This window comes from Giraffa tippelskirchi, chromosome 4 (assembly GCF_054371585.1).
Source record: "Giraffa tippelskirchi isolate mGirTip1 chromosome 4, T2T-mGirTip1v1.2.pri, whole genome shotgun sequence".
NCBI classification, from domain to species: Eukaryota; Metazoa; Chordata; class Mammalia; order Artiodactyla; family Giraffidae; genus Giraffa; species Giraffa tippelskirchi.
In genome coordinates this window covers 13,525,749-13,543,220 of record NC_137278.1, presented here as the reverse complement: position 1 = coordinate 13,543,220, position 17,472 = coordinate 13,525,749, and the positions used below count along the sequence as shown (strand labels likewise).

At 43.2% G+C, this 17,472-nt stretch overlaps 1 protein-coding gene across 6 annotated transcripts in view; it reads right to left on the bottom strand.

Moving 5' to 3' along the window:
• Positions 1-17,149, bottom strand: part of TTLL11 (tubulin tyrosine ligase like 11) — a 256,423-nt gene extending 239,274 nt beyond the window's left edge. For all 6 annotated transcript variants that reach the window (XR_014081856.1, XR_014081857.1, XM_081588769.1 and 3 more), the window contains exon 1: positions 16,574-17,149. Coding sequence is in view for 2 of the 6 variants with exons in the window: in XM_081588766.1 (XP_081444892.1) it covers positions 16,574-16,999 (426 nt within the window). In the remaining 4 variants the exon portion in view is untranslated. The remainder of the gene's footprint in view (positions 1-16,573) is intronic.
• Positions 17,150-17,472: the final 323 nt, after the last annotated feature.

The following is a 17,472-nucleotide window of genomic DNA, read 5'->3' as shown; positions in this document are numbered from 1 at the left end:
TTTAAAATGTAAGTGGAATTATCTTTTCCCCTGTACATAGGCAATAGGCAATGGTCTAACCTCTGCATGTGGTCTGGCCCCTGAATATCATCTGCTGGCAAGACGGGGGTCACACTGGAAACTCCGTATCAAGCCAGACCCTCTGCAAGGCTGTATCCTCAGAGGGTGAACTAGAAGAAGACATGCCTTGTCTTGGCTGTGGCTCGGGGAAGGGGAAAGAGAAGGAAAGAAGTCTCCTCTCAGACTGCCACTACAACACCTTCCTCACATAAGCCTGGAGTCAGAACTCAATTACACCGATAACTGGAAAAACCTAACACCTAAACTTTGGTTTTAAGTGTTCTGGGTTAGTAGAGACCTTTGGGGCAGCTGCAAAAGATGAAAATCTTCACTTTCAACCCAAACCTCAAAGAATTATCAAAGATTAAAATCCCAAGGAACATTTGTGTGTGTGCATGCTCAGACGAGTCCAACTCTTTGCGACCCCATGGGCTGTAGTCCACCAGGCTCCTCTGTCCATGGGATTTTCCAGGCAAGAAGACTGGAGTAGGTTGCCATTTCCTACTCCAGGGGATCTTCCCGACTCAGGGATCGGACCCACGCCTCTTGCGTCTCCTGCATCGGCAGGCAAATTCTTTACCACTGTGTAACCTGGGAAGCCCGAGCTCACCATTAAAAAAAAAAAAAAAAAAGTCTAACAAATACCTAACTCAGAACTCCAGTAAGAGAGAAGAGAAAGACTGGGTGAGAGACAATACCAACTGAGAAAACAGATGAGAATTTTCTAGAATTAATAAGATAACAAAGCTCAGAAACAAGAATCTCAACAAACAAGAATCTCAATAAATCCCAAGCAGAAAAAATAAGTCCTAGGAAGTCTTAATGACACTGAAGACATCTAAGACAGAAAGAGGATTTTAGAAGCAGGCAGAAAGAAAAAGGCACTTTACGAGCAAAACAAACAAACAAAAAACCAGACTGAGGGCTGACTTCTCAACAGCAAAAATGGAAATGATTAAACAGTGGCATGGGGACTTCCCTGGTGGCTCAGTGGTAAAGAAACCACCTACCAATGTAGGAGACGCATGTTCAATCCCTGAGGAAGCAAATGGCAAACCACTCCAGTATTCTTTCCTGGGAAATCCCATGGACAGAGGAGCCTGGCAGGCTATAGTCCATGGGGTGGCAGAAGAGTCAGACACAACTTAGGAACTAAACAACAAAACAGTGGCCTATCCTCAAAAGGCTGAGATCATCTAAATATCAACTTGGCAATGCATGTGCAGCCATACTGTCTCTCAAGAGTGAAGGCAAAATGAAGATGTAATTTTGAACAAATAAAAATGTTAGTCTATTAAAAATAGTCTCTCACTAAGTGAGTGAAAGTCACTCAGTCGTATCAGACTCTTTGCAACCCCATGGATTATACAGTTCATGGGATTCTTTCTCCAGGCCAGAATACTGGAGTGAATAGCCATTCCCTTCTCCAGGGGATCTTCCCAACCCAGGGATCAAACCCAGGTCTCCCGCACTGCAGGCAGATTCTTTACCAGCTGAGCCATCAGGGAAGCCCAGTCCCTCACTAAAAGAACTTCTAAAAGATTACCTTCAGGAGAAAGAAAATAATCCCAGAAGGTCTGAGTTGTAAAATAGAATAATGAACAAAGAAAATGGTAAATGTGTGGGTAAATCTAACATATACTGAGACTAGGTAAAATAAAGATAATGTCTACTTTGTGAAGTTAAAACAAAGACACAGTATAATAGAAGTAAAATATTGGGCAACAAAAGCACATAAGTCAGGAGAAATGCAACCACAATGAAAGCATCCTGAGATCCCTGTGTTATTAAAAGGAGAGTAAAGTTACTTTGCAAAATTATACACATATTAAGTTTTCTAAGATAACCCCTAGAAGAATAAAAACAGATTGTATAACTTCCAGATTAGGATAAGGGGAAAATGGAAAAAGAAAAAAAATGGATTTAAAAAGATATGCAATCTATAATCACAGAGGGAAATGTTATTAATAATAAAACTCTTCATGTAATTAATAGGTCAGACAAAAATATTAAGGCTACAAAATTTGTACAGTGCAATATACAAGCTAATCTAATGTACATATATAAAATACTGCATTTAGTAACTAGAGAATACACACTCCTTTTAATCACATACATAACCATGTATTAGGCTATAAAGGAAAAAAAAGTAAAGATAGAGGACACGAAGAAGGGAGGAAAGAAAGAAAAAAGAAAGAACATCCTTTAACCACATTGCCATTAAGTTAGAAATTAATAATAAAGTAAGAAGAAATAACCTCATATGTTAGAAACTCAGAAAGCCACAATCCAAATAACCCGTGGGTCAAAGAAAAAATTTTCATGAAAATTTAAAATATGCAGAACTAAAGGGTGATTTTTTAATGCTACCTAGCAAAACTTGTGGGTGCAGCTAAAGTAGCACTTAGAGGCAAGTTTGTAGTCTTGAATGCTTTTATTAAAAGATGGTAGAATAAGCATCCACCCTAATGTCAGGGGGAAAAAAAAACAGAATAAACTTCAAAAAGTCAAAGAAAACAGCAGAAAGCCATGAAACACAAAACTAAGTTACAATGGAGATGATCTTCGAAAACTTATCAGTTGAGATACTTGAAGAATGTGTAAGAGTTAGCCAAAGAAATGACAGGGACATTCTAAGGAAAACGAAAATATGAACAAAGGGAAATGGCCCAGCATGAAGGTTCAAGATGTCATCAGTGTGGTGTTGGTAGAAGATCAAGTTCAAGGCATGGAATACGTGAAGTGAGTCTAGAGAAGCTTAGAGCCAAATATGAATTAAAAAAATAGTCAACTGTACCAGATATTTATAGGCGAAGTACTTTACATGATTCCCTAGAGAAGGAAATGGCAACCCACTCCAGTATTCTTGCCTGGAAAATCCCATGGACAGAGGAGCCTGGTAGGCTATAGTCCATGGGGTCGCAAACAGTCAGACACGACTGAGCGACTTCACTTACTTACTTTACATGATTATATCTTTTTACTCTGGCAACAAACAACTCCGTGAAGTGTGACTGTATTATGCGCATTCCACAGATAAACTGAGGCCTGGAGTAAAATTTTTCCAGGGTTACACAGTGTAACAAAATGGTCAACAGTTACTGAACACAGTTGTTCAAAACAGTGACAATGTGGCTCAAAAGCCCATACTTGTAATTGCCATGCCATACTACATCACTGGAAGGCTTCATAACAGCCTCCATAAACAGACCAAACTTTATTCTTCAGGCAAACATTTGACTCCCCCCAAAAACAAAACTCCTTCTTATAATGGGGTGCTGTTACAGCTGCCACTACTTTACGTCACCAGGACAGGATTCTACTATATACAGGTATTCAGGGAGTCCATGTACTACTAACAGGCAACATTGCAACACAGGACTAATGTGTGGAATTAACAACAGGAGGCACTGGACTAAATTGAGTTCCTGAAGCATATTTCCAATTACTACCGAGAAGACAAGTACTGTTCAATGATGAGGACTGGATCAGCAGACAGCATTTTTTCAACAGCTTTATTGAAATGTAATTCACAGATCATACAGTTCATCCATTTAAACTGTACAATTCAACATTTTTCAGTATAGTCATAGAGTCATGGAACCATCAATCAACACATTTAAGGACATTTTCATCACCCCAAAAAGAAATCCTGTATCCACTAAGTCACTCCTCACTCCTCCCACCAAAACCCTCCCTCATCCTCAGCTCTAGGCAGTCACTAATCTACTTTGTGTCTAAAGATTTCCCTATTCTCAACTTTCATACAAATGGAATCACATATATATGGCCTTCTGTGACCGACTTCATTCACCTAACATGTTTATAAAGCTCATCCATGTTGTGGCATGTATCAGCATTTCGTTCCTTTTTATGGTTAAATACTATTCCACTGTATGGATATTTCACATTTTATTTATCTTTCAGCTGACGGACCTTTGGTTGTTTCCACTTTTTGTCTATTGTGAATAATGATGCTATGAACATTAGTGTACAAGTGTTTGTGTGGACCTATGTTTTCAGTTCTCTTGGGTGTACACCTAGGAGTGAATTGCTGGCATGGGGCAATTCCGTGTTTAACACTTTGAGGAACTGCAAAATTGTTCTTCAAATGACTGCATCATTTTACTTTCCCACGAGCAGTGTACGAAGGTTCCAATTTCTCCACCTTCTCACCAACACTTATTATCTGTCTTTTTTATTACAGACATACTAGTGCATACAAAGTGGTATTTCATTGTGGTTTTGATATTCACTTTCCTAATGGCTAATGATGACATGACATTTTAACTGGCTCTTAATGTAGCCTTTTTTCACACAAGAGATATTTTTGACAAAACCTAAGAAATTGCCTATGGAGACTTCCAGCAGTTTCACTGCCCAACTGTACATGAAATGTTCAAGAAAGAAAAAAGAAAGAACATCCTTTAACCACACTGCCATTAAGTTAGAAATTAATAATAAAGTAAGAAGAAATAACCTCATATGTTAGAAACTCAGAAAGCCACAATCCAAATAACCCGTGGGTCAAAGAAAAAATTTTCATGAAAATTTAAAATATACAGAACTAAAGGGTGATTTTTTAGTAGAAGTACTACTTCTTCTAGTTGGGTAGAAGAACAGGGATGGGATAAAAACTCAGATGCAAGGAGAGGGTCAATGATGGGTAGAAAATCAAGCATGTCCACTGAATACATTATTTGAAAAGTTAAAAGTGGCTTATATTTTGATATGGCTGTTTTGATTTAGATATAATGACTACACCAAAAGAGCCATGTCAAAATGCCCTGCTTTGAGCCAGGCACTGATTATTAGAATTAGATTTCATAAAGACAAAGAGAAGACTCATTTATTTCACTCTTTCCCCAATATTTGTCATTATATTCTTCAAACTTGAGCACTTATAGGAACTCTCATACACTATTCAGTATTAACTGCTACAACTTTTTTGGAAAGCAGTTTGGCAATATATTTCAAAGGCCTTAAGATGTATATGTCTTTTAACCTAATTATTTCATTTCTGGAAAGTTGTCGTAAAATAATGTGAAATAAAGGGAAAACAACTAAACTGTAAATATTTTCACAGAAAAATCAATCTAAACATTTAATAATATGGAAATAAATAATGAAATACATTTCACTGAATGAGTTATTTTATACAATTAAAATGACATTTATGACAAGTTTATATACTGTGAAAAATGTTTATAATGTGGGTATTAATACTAATATAAACTAATATTAGCTTTGTCAAACATTAACATAATTTTATCAGCTTTATAAAATATAAAAATGTATGCCTAGAAGAAATATTGGAGTAGAATTCTTCAAAGTAAAAAGTCATTGCATCTCAGTGGTGGGATGATAAGTGGGTTTTTTCCTATTTTTTGCAAATTTTTAATATTTTAAGCAATGTACAAGGATGATTTACATAAATGATACATGTGGTTTCAAATAAAACTAACAACCAGGCTCAAAGCCCAGGCCTGCACTGAATGATTTCAGTAAACACTAACTTCCAGTGGTCTTGCTTCCAAGCACCAGGAAATAATACTCCACTTAGAGAAACAGTATGATCCACTGAACAAGATCTGGCTTGAGAGTCAGGACTCTGCCCTTGGATTCCGAGCAGTGTGTGACTTAACACCTTTGAAGAAGGGGAGAGTTGAAACAGACGACATACTTACTGCATACTGACTTTGGAATATGGTTACGTATGTTATTAAAATGAGATAAGTATCACAGGGCCCTGTGTGACAAACTAATAGTGGTGGGGATTCAAACTCAAACCTAACTCCACTCCACAGTGACATCTGTGAAACAGAAATAAGGAGTCTACCATGCTTACTGCACAAAGTAAAAGTCAACTGAGATAAATGTATATGACAGTTCCCCAAAAAATATCTAGTTTCTTGAAAGGTAAGACTCTAACGCCCTCCACACTGCCTCCTAATTCTCTAAGAATTTAATAGCACTTGAGGATGAAACAGTGTATTTTCTCTGCCTTCTTAAGCTAACAAGTCAATAACAGAGGTTCAGTTCAGTTCAGTCGCTCAGTCATGTCCGACTCTTTGCGACCCCATGAACCACAGCATGCCAGGCCTCTCTGTCCATCACCAACTCCCGGAGTCCAACCAAACCCATGTCCATCAAGTCGATGATGCCATCCAGCCATCTCATCCTCTGTCGTCCCCTTCTCCTCCTGCCCTCAATCTTTCCCAGCATCAGGGTCTTTTCAAATGAGTCAGCTCTTCACATCAGGTGGCCAGAGTATTGGAGTTTCAGCTTCAACATCAGTCCTTCCAATGAACACCCAGGATTGATCTCCTTTAGGATGGACTGGTTGGATCTCTTTGCAGTCCAAGGGACTCTCAAGAGTCTTCTCCAACACCACAGTTCAAAAGCATCAATTCTTTGGCGCTCAGCTTTCTTTATAGTCCAACTCTCACATCCATACATGACCACTGGAAAAACCATAGCCTTGATTTGACAGACCTTTGTTGGCAAAGTAATGTCTCTGCTTTTTAATATGCTGTCTAGGTTGGTCATAACTTTCCTTCCAAGGAGTAAGCGTCTTTTAATTTCATGGCTGCAGTCACCATCTGCAGTGATTTTGGAGCCCAGAAAAATAAAGTCAGCCACTTGCTTTTAGTGAATAGTGAGACAAAAATGTTTTAAATTATAATAATGTAAATCATGCAAGGCAAATGAGTATTAGATGTCTAAATATCAACAGGAGGGGAAATATTTACAATACAAATGAGAAAAACAGTAACTACCCATAATATTTACAAACCAATAAGAAAAACATAAACACACAAAATATCAACATAAACAACCCAAAAGATAAATGAACAAAAAATATACATGTAGGTATTTCACAGATGAAACAGTACAAATGACTAAAAAACTTACACAAAAATCTCAACCCTGATGACAATCACAAAAATGTAAATTAAAAACTCACATTTTTACCTATTAGTTTGGCAAAGATTTAGCAAATTAACAGGATACAGCATTGGAGACAATATGAGAAGACAAGCACTTTCAAACACTACTGGTGGCAACTTGACAGATAACTATCAAAATATAAAGTGCACATAACCTTTGACCCAACAAGTCCTACAGAAGCATTAGCACAAGTAAATACTTAATGTCTGAAGAGGAATGTTTACTGCACCATACTTTGTAATAGCAAACAAAACATAGAAACACATCCATCAATACATTTGATGGTGGTACATCCATCAGATGGGCTCTTTGGTTGTTAGCACAATGAAATGAACCCGTATGCACTAACAGAGCATGATGTCCAGAAAGTACTGCTAAAGAAGCAGTTGCCAGACACCATATACACTGTATAACGGTGGCATTTAAAATAACGTGAAAATTGTTTATATATATATATATATATGTATATATACATACACTTGTGGAGAAGGCAATGGCAACCCACTCCAGTACTCTTGCCTGGAAAATCCCATGGACAGAGGAGCCTGGTAGGCTGCAGTTCATGGGGTCACTAAGAGTCAGACACAACTGAGCGACTTCACTTTCACTTTTCACTTTCATGCATTGGAGAAGGAAATGGCAACCCACTCCAGTGTTCTTGCCTGGAGAATCCCAGGGACGGGGAAGCCTGGTGGGCTGCCGTCTATGGGATCGCACAGAGTCGGACACGACTGAAGCGACTTAGCAGCAGCAGCAGCAGCAGCTTCCTCTCGGTGACTCACTGAAGCAGGTGCTGAGCTGGAAGCCTGGGTCTCTGGATAACCAAGATGGTGGGAGACCCTTGTCCCCACACCCCCACCAAACCACATTGAACCCCTAAGTATGAGCAAGAAGGAAACTTCCGTTGTACTTCTGTCGATATTCCAACACAATTGAGTGGTCCTGATATACACAGGAATATGAAAAATATCTGGAAAGATACATACCAAACTGTAATCTTGATGTTACCCTAAGGAGAAGAGATAGGATGGGAGACAGAAAGGGCAGGGAATGGGGGGGGAAGCACTTTGCGGTTTTACTTTATGTATTTGGGAATTATATAAATTTTCATAAGTACATACTGTTTTTAGAATTTGAACACAAGGTATTTGTAAATAATGGAAGATGTCCAGAAGTTTTTAGACTGTTGCTTTTAAAAATTCCAATAACCACAGTTCTAACACAAAGAGAAATAAAATCTCCCTGCAAACACAAAGAACAGAATACGAAAACTGGCCTCTGCAAGAGTTCTAGGCAGAGGGACTGAAGGGCTCCTTTGAAAAGTAACACTGTACTTAGGGATGCACACTAGACAAACCGCCCTATTCTTTCAGCTCCATTAAGGATGCGAAGGTTTTACTCAGATGGCACAGAAGCAGATGGGGAAGAGAAGGAGCCGTCGGCAAATGGCTGCTAGCTAGGACTTAGGAAGCATTTACAAAAATTACTGGATGACGGTCCCCAAACACTCAGAGAAACAGACATGCACACAAATGGCTGCCAAGGCAGCTGTGAAGGCAGGACCCGATATGATGTGATGCAGAACGCGAGATGTCAGTTCATCTGGAACACAGAAGCTACATCATCGTGCTCTCTGGCAAAACCACAGCCTTTGTGGAGGAATCTCAGGGCTGCAGAGGAGCAACCACACAGAAATGAGGGTTCAAAGCTAATCAAAGCAACAACAAGGTTATTTGCCTGTTGACGCCATCAATTTTGTATTATAAAACTGAATTAAAGTGTCATGGAAATTCATCAGAGGGAAAGCCAACTAACAGGTATTCTTATTTGAAAGTACCAGGCACTTTCAAGATTTTCAGAATTAATCCTCACAAGCCTACCATGTATTTTATGCTCTTTCTTAGAGATGAGGAACCTTTGGCTCAGAGAGGTAAAGGAACTCGTCCGGGGTCACAGAGCCAAGATTCAAACCCATGTCTGGTATGGTCTTTCCAAGGTCAGTGGGGAGGGCTGCTTAGGGATGAAAGGAAGAAGTAAAGACATCAGCCCAGGGAATTTGCTTCTCTTTTCACATCAACAGCCTCCTTATTTGCTTTATGACCACCAAAGTTAAGTACTGATGTCACTCAAATAGCTAAAATAAGTTTCCAGTATTGACATACATAGTTAATATACCAGAGTGTGAGATAGGCACCAGGTTAAGAATGGAAGCCTTAAAATAGTCAGTTAAACCCATGAAACTTTAAAAGTATAATTGACTTCAAAAGAAAATAACTTTAAATCAGTGTTATTTAAAAAATTTTAGGGACCTCCCTGGTGGTCCAGTGGTTAAGACTTTGCCTTCCAATCCAGGGGGTGCACGTTTGATCCCTGGTCAGGGAGCCAGCATCCCACAGGCCTCGCGACCAAAAAACCAAACCATAAAACAGAAGCAATATTGTAACAAACTCAATAATGACTTTAAAAAGTGGTCCACATCAAAAAAAAAATCTTTAAAAAAAATTTTTTAAACCAAAACTACATCACATTGATACTCGTGCAAAATGTACCTGCCCCTTATCACAGAAGTCTCTGGGTGTGTTTGGTATCTACTATATCCCAAGAACTCAAATATAGCCTGGCACAAAGTAGGTCTCAGAGTATTTGTTAAATGATTCAAATGAGCTGTCATGTGTGTTTAACCAGTAACCTATATATGCAGATGAAATTCTATACTAGTTGTCTTCTAGTTTAAAATACACATATAAAAAAAAACATAAAAAAATAAAATACATATATAAAATCAAATAACCAATGTCTATAGTTACCCAATAGAAGGAAAAGTACCATTAACAGAATACAAACCACGTGCCAAGCATTGGATTAAGGCAATTTACATACTTCCCCTCATTTAATCTCACAAGAACTCAGCAAGAACCACTATGGCCCATTGATACAGTTGAAGAAATTGACACTCAGAGTGGTTCTGTATGCAGGACCCAACCTGCTTGGTCACACAAGGAATTAGTGGCAAGGATTTTAACTCATCTGTGTGAATTTCAAAGTCCCTGCTAGCTCCAGGACATACTACTTTCCCTCTAGGGAAGCTACTTAAAGAGTGGCTGATTACTTTTATAATATGTTCTTTTCAAGGGATAGATTTAAAAGAAAATGTATAATTGAATTCTTGAATTCAACTTCTGACAGAAAACCAGAATCCAGAATACCTCCAAAATCGAGGCTATTTACAATAGAGAGCATATTTCTGTAACACGGAAAACTACTCTAACAATTGTAATACCTGCTTAAAAACGAAAATTTTAATTTGTACTAGTTATAAAACTGGAACATGAGCTCCTAGAATACACTGTCTTTTAAGTGAGAGGCATGAGTGTGGATTCATGAAGCTTTTATACATATTGTATTGTTCAAGCAGGAGTGGTAGTGAATTGTGATTTTTATGGCGTGAAAAGTTTAACTTGCAAAGGAAAAATTCTAGTGCACTAGGCGTTAAAATAACATGTGTGTTGAAGGAGAACATTGGATGGAGTAGGCTATAAACTGTCCTTAAACATTAGGCTGTTTTCAAAAACTGGAAAGTAAATTGTAATGACTATCATTAAAATGAGGAAGGGGAGGAAGGTTAAACTATCCAATTTTTCATTTTATAATCTTCCTTCTTCCACCAAGAGTCTGAGACACAGCGGTTCATGCAGCAGGCTCAGGTCCCGCAGAGGAGCAAGGCCCCTCGGCTAGTCAATGCACCAGAATCTCTTTCCCCTCGTGGACAGCCACGAGATAGGATTCAGAAAGTGCAGGCACCAAAGGCTCCCTCTGCCAGGCAGGATATATTTCAGTGTGTTTTATTTTAAGTCCTATTTGCTACGTCAACCTCCTGGTTCTAAGTGACACCATTGGCATTCGAGAGTTATGAGTCAGATGAGGAACGCGAGGGTTCAGAAGTGGATGATTACACAACACACTGAAAAGTAGGCCTGGGAACAAGGCAGACTGTTTGAACCCCGACTCTCCCACTTCTGCACCCAATTCCATTTCTTCAATTGTTATCTAGGGGGGAACTCCCTGGCGGTCCACTGGTTAGGACTCCATGCTCTCACTGCCAAGGGTTCAATCCCTGGTCAGGGAACTAACATCCCACAAGCCTTATGGTGCTGCCAAAAAAAAAAAAAATGTTATCTGGGAATAGTAATAATAGAATAACTCCTTGCAGGGTAGATTTTAGCAAAAGATTAGCAAAGAAGACAGTAGAAGGTTGTGTACTGGCTATAAGCACAGGCCCTGGATAGCTCAGACACCCGTTACCTGTGTGGCCTTGGGCTACCCCTGAACTAACCTCTTCTCAACCTCAGTTTCCTCATCTGTAAATTGGAAATAAGGGGGAAAAATGAAAGGAAATAATGGGGTCCACCTCAGAAGGCTGCTGTGAGGATTAAATAAAATAATACATAATAAGTGTTCTATTCAGGTTTTAATGAGCAGAAAGCACTTAAAACATAAAGCCTAGCACATAATATGATATTTCATAGACAGTAACTAACATCATACAAGCTGCAAGTAGGATGATATCCTAAGTATATACATGCTTCAAAGAAAGGCTGGATAGAGTTCTGAAAACAACACATGATTTGGACACTCTTGAAGCAAAAAGCTCACACTGTAATAGATCTTGTGAAAGTCGCTCACTTGTGTCCGACTCTTTGCGCCCCCATGGACTGTAGCCTGTCAGGCTCCTCTGTCCATGAAATTCTCCAGGCCAGAATACTGGAGTGGGTAGCCGTTCCCTTCTCCAGGGATCGGCCCAACCCAGGAATTGAACCCAGGTTTCCCACATTGCAGGCAGATTCTTTACCAGCTGAGCCGCAGGGAAGCCCTAATAGATCTTGGGACAGGGCTTATGCCAACTATTATCAACAAAGGTCCCTCTATCAAACCTCTTAGAGCCTTTGCTCACGTTAGCTGGTGTCCATGACACCACTGCGTACATATACACAACTGACATCTCCAAGGAGGGCAGCTCGCAGAAACAGTGGCATCTATTCTCCACAGTGTCTTTTCCCTAAGGTTTTCTTTAATGAGGGTGTCCAAACTGCAAAAAGAATATACAGGAGAGGCAGAGAGAGGCTCACATGATTAGAAGAGAACCATGCATTTCTGTAAATATTTACTGAGCTTCTACTATGAGCGAGGAACCGTGTCTCTCTTTCATGTCTCAACTTCACAGTGACTCTATAAACATGATTTTGCTCTTCTAAAATAAACTTTCATCTTACCTACAAGTGTACAGAGCTAACATTTATGAACTGTCCTTTGAGAAACAACTTTAGCACGGTGGGCACCATTACATTAGATCTGACCGGAGTGGATACAACTGAAAACTGAATCATTTCAGAAAGTTGGTGTGGCTCCCTTGAGACTGACAGCGTGGGCAAGGGAAGCATGGTCTGTATATGGCAGGAATCAGTGATCATACTCAGCCAGAAGCACAAGCTTCTTGGCATGGCCTTCAGCGTCCTCCAATCTGGCTCCTTCTTCATCTCTCTCTGATCTCTAAGCCACCATCACCCCATCCTGTGTATAAAACCAAATCTCCCTGCCTTGGCTTCTCCTCTGTATAGAATGCCCTGTACCCAACAGTGTGCATGTCTGTCCCTGGAGGGTACGGAGGGAATCCCATTCGTGTCTATACCTGCCACCCCTCAGGGTCCACCAGCATCAGCCAGCAGGGAGCGGTGGCAAGGGCACAGAATGGGAGGCCGGTTTCGAAAGGAAACCTGTTTCAGATGCTAGCTCTGCCCCTCACCAGCTGTCTGACCTCGTGTAAGTTAACCTCTGGGTACTTCGATTTCCTCCTGGGTAAAAATGGAGACCAAAGGGTTGTTGGGAGAATCAAATCCTTGGCCATATGTGACGCACCCAGAAGAGTGCCTGGCACGGGGGAAGGGCTGTGGAAGGATTCATCATAGTTGTACATTATCACTGTCACTATTGGTTACTGTTGTTAAGTGTCTGTTAATAGAGAAAAGTGGGGGAAGAAGGAGGATTGTGCCCTGAAGCCAAGCAAATGCTGAACTCCCTCGCTGGCTCGGTGCCACCCTGCTGAACAGCCCAGTGGTGGAGCCCCTCACCACTTACTTACAAAGGAGACACAGACCTTTCACTCTAGGTGGTACTCATGTCCTTATTTCTTGCCTGGGCTGCCCACCTGACCCCTGCCAAAGCCAGCTGGCTGGGGACTCCCACATCCTGCAGTGACAGCAGAGCATGACATACAAAGTACACTGCAGTTCAGTTCCTTGCAACCCAGCCCCCAGCAGGGTTCCTGCTCCTAAAAACATCATTGCTGAGCATTAGAGGTGAACTCTTCCAACAGCACCCCTGTAACAGATAGGGAAGCAAGCCTGGGGAGGTTGTGTTTGCACTTTGTTAGTACCCAGTTTATATATATATATGTTACCTATCATGAAGCCAACTTTGCTGCAGGTACTAAAAATACCATAATCACTGTTTAAACCTGGAAAGAACTTTAAAGTTTTCCTAGCCTGGCACTTTTCGAACTCCACATTCTATGGTGTGAAGATGAGATGTCAGCTCTGTGCTAAGTCATCCATTCATTCATTTATGGATCACCCACCACCTGCTGGGCATCAGGGACACAAGTCAGAAACCACTCCTGTCCTCGGGACCTCACAAGCAAACAGGGAAGTGGGATGGTAGCTAAATAATCACACATCTAATAGTAAAGTCCTGTTGGGAGTAAATTATGTTAAAACATCCTAGAATGAGCATCTCCACTTACACGCCAGTATGCTTTCTGAGCAGGAGAACAGGCAAAGTAGGGCCTGGAGGAGACAGTTACAGATAGCACCTCGGAAAATGCTCACCCCATTGAGTTCACCTGCACGAGGGCCTCACACAGAGTAAACACTACCATTATGTTCCTGCAGCATGAGAGAGACTGGGAACCACGGACCTAGCTGCACCCACTTCCATTTGACAGACAGGCAAACTGAGGCTTAAAGAATTTAACTCACTTGCAGAAGTTGCACAGTAGATAAACGGAAGATGCTTAAGATTTCGTAGTGGCTCACACAGGCCTTCAAAAAAGTCCACATCCCATAGTGTGGCACATGATCTGACCCCTGCTCACCTCTCCTGCCTTCTCTCTCACCATTCTGCCACCCACTCTGTGACCCAACCCTACTGAATTAAGTGTGAAGCCCCAAATGCACCTCTGCCCTGTCTGTCCCACTCCCTGTGCCAGGGATCCAAAGTCAACGATCCCTAATAATAATAATAATAATAAATAATTCCCAGAACTCAGCTCAGGGCGCTCTCCTCCAGGACATGGCCCTGACATGACGCTCCTCTACCTCCTAGAGCAGGTACGCCTTTACACAGACACAGAAACACTCATCACATAAGGTGTTCATCCATTCAACACATATTTATTGAGCACCTTCTGTGTGCCAAGCACCTGAGGAAACAGCAGTACATAAAACAAGGCCCTTGCCCTCATGGAGCTTACATTCTAGCCAGGGAAACAAACAATAACCAATACAAAATCCAGTGTCACTAGAGTTCAGTGCTATGAAAAAACCAATAAAGAAGAGCAAGCATCCGTTGGTGGGGCGGCGGGGAGTTACAGGTGAAGGCCTCTCTGAGGGGGTGGCATTTGATCAGAGATCTGAAGTGATAGAGGAAGCCATGCCAACAGCTGGAAAAGGAGCATTTCAGAAGCAGCAGCTTGGGACATCCCTAGTGGTCCAGTGGTTAAGACTCTGCACTTCCCATGCAAGGGGTGTGAGTTTGATCCCTGATCAGAAGCAGCAGCAGAGGCCCTGTAACTACTGCGGTGATTACTTACTTGTGTCTTATCGCTTACTGAACTTGGAGGGCCTTGAAAGCAAGGGTTACATCTTAACCATCTTTGCTTCGCAGGGCCCAGCATCCATAGTGGACACTTATGAAATGAGTGACTGAAGCTGGATCAGCATATGTGGCTGCTGATTTCTGAGTCTGTGTGGCTCCTTCTCTTGAGATCTGGCCAGCTTTGTGTCTCTCTCCCGGACCCTTGCCCCAGGGCTAAGCTAAGTACAGGCCATGCTTGGGCCAAACAGCATTCCTTCATTCTGTGGCCTGGTCTCAGTCCCTGGATCTTCCCTTCATTAGGACTATGGTACTGACAAGTTCTCCATGTTTATTTCCTTCTGGTCTTCGTATCTCCCACCTCGACCTAGGCCCCTGTCCCAAAACCCAGACACCTAGTACTGGGAGCCTCTCTCACTTTCTCCAGGTTTCATGGGCATGAAAGCTCTCCACTGATTCCCAAGCCCCAGGGCTGGGGGGGGCCTGACACCTGGAATCAGACTACTCAATGGCTAATCCCTTCCTATCTGGAAATCTGCCCTGCCTGACTCTCAACTCCCCTCCAAACCACATGACTCCTACTGCTGGGACATCAACCCTCTGACCTCATTAGTCCTGTCTGTGGCCATCTCTCTCCATGTTCCAGCTTCATTATACCATTCCTGAAAGTCTTCTCTAGCCAAGGCCCAGGGCTGCTAAGGTCCTGCGTCCTCGTGTCGCCTGTTACAGATTCTGTTCCACCAGCAGACCATGTGGGTCCAAGCCTCCAGATTCGACTACCCTAAACCACATCTTGACACTCCCAAAAGCACATTAAATAACATTAGGGCTGCAAATAAAGTCACATGGCTTTATCCACACAGTCAACTGGATGTCACTGGTGCTTCATCCCAACCCTTTCCAGATCTAAAATAAGTTCAAGGACAAATAACCCATTCCTTCACTCACTCTTTTGCCCAGCAGTTCCTGATGCCTGTTTATATGCCAAGCCTTGGGACATAAAACCCAGCACCTACACTGTTGACAATGATACTGACAGTGATGTGATGGTGATGGTGGAAAAGAGAGAGGAGTGGGTGGTAAGATGAGTTCCCATTTACTGCAGACTTGGGTTATATTATAATACACAGTGAGTCTTCTAATACTAAGAAAACTATGAGACAGGTAGATTTAGCCTGACTTTACAGAGGAAGAAACAGGCTAAAGAAGTGAGGCAACTTGCTCAAGGTCACACAGCTCAGTGACAGGTTGCTGAGACCCTAGTCTTGTCTGCCTCCAAAGTACAAACAGTTCAGCCTCAGCAAGGGGCCACCCAGTAAATGCTAAACAAATAAAACTTAAGGAAGAAATGAAAGAGAGAGAGGATCAGGGCTTTGGGGACTCACAAGCGGCTGGAGGAGACAGACACATAAACAAATATCTACAATGTGGGGGAGGCGAGTGCTGATGGCTGGAGATCATAGAGCCAAGAGTAGCTGCAGGGGAGCTAGAGGAACCACACTAATTCGACCTGGAGGGATCTAGAGCAGTCTTGAGGAAGTGACTTAGGGTCTAGGTTTTGAAGGAGGAGCAGTTAGAGGCTGACGAGCGTGGCGCACAGCAGGAGCTTGGCCCTGAGATCTGGCCTGAGCCAGCAGCCTCCTCTGAGGTCTTCCAGTCCACCCCCCTGTGCCAACGCGGCCGGGCCGGGCCTCACCTCCTTCCACTTGAGCTGGCGGATGCTGATCTTCAGGGCGTCCAGGGAAGTCCTGGCCTTGGAGCTGTCCACGGTGACCGGCCGCAGAGAGCAGTACTCGGGCTGGCCCGAGCTCCGCTTGCAGCTGCGGCCCTTGATCCTAGACTTCCCGTGCGGGCAGAGGCCAGACGCCCGCTCCGGCTTCGCCAGGGACACGGGCAGCGGGGGCGGCGGCCGCGGGGAAATGCGGCCGTCACCTTCCTCGGCCGCGCAGGGTGGCGCCGGGGCCGGCTCCTTGGGCGGCTCCTCCCCCGCCTTGCGCTCCGGTTCCCCGGCCGCGCCCGGGTCCACGCGGACCTGCTCCTTCGCCGCCTGCGCTTTGGTCGCGGCCACGGCCTCCGCCTCCCACCAGGCCGCCAGCTCCCTCTCGGGGCTGCCCCGCAGCATGGCCCTCAGGGCTGGTGCCAACGCCAGTGACGGAGCCGCCGCCGCCGCCGCCGCTCCGCCGCCCCGGCCCCCGACCAAGCTGCCGTCGCTGCCGCGCGCTCCCCGCCCGAGCCGGTTGCCATGATCGCTCAGGCTCCGGTTGACAAGGGCAGTCGCCCACTGGACGGGGCCCGAGAAGGGACAATCGCCGTCACAGCCCCGGCGACCTCATAGGGGAGGCTGCTCACGTGGTCAGGCCTGTCACAGAGGCGGCGGCGGACATCTTGGAAGAGGGCGGAAGCGGCCTCGGCCCGCCCATTCGGAGAACACGCGGGGTGGCTGAGTTCGCAGAACTTGGAGCCGACAGGCTGGAGGTGAGCTTGAGGGTGGCAAGACTATCGGAGCTTTCAGGGCTTCTGAGCCCTGGGACTGGGCCGGAGAGACGATGATTTCAAACAGGAAACCCACTTTCCTCCACCCATACACACTCACTG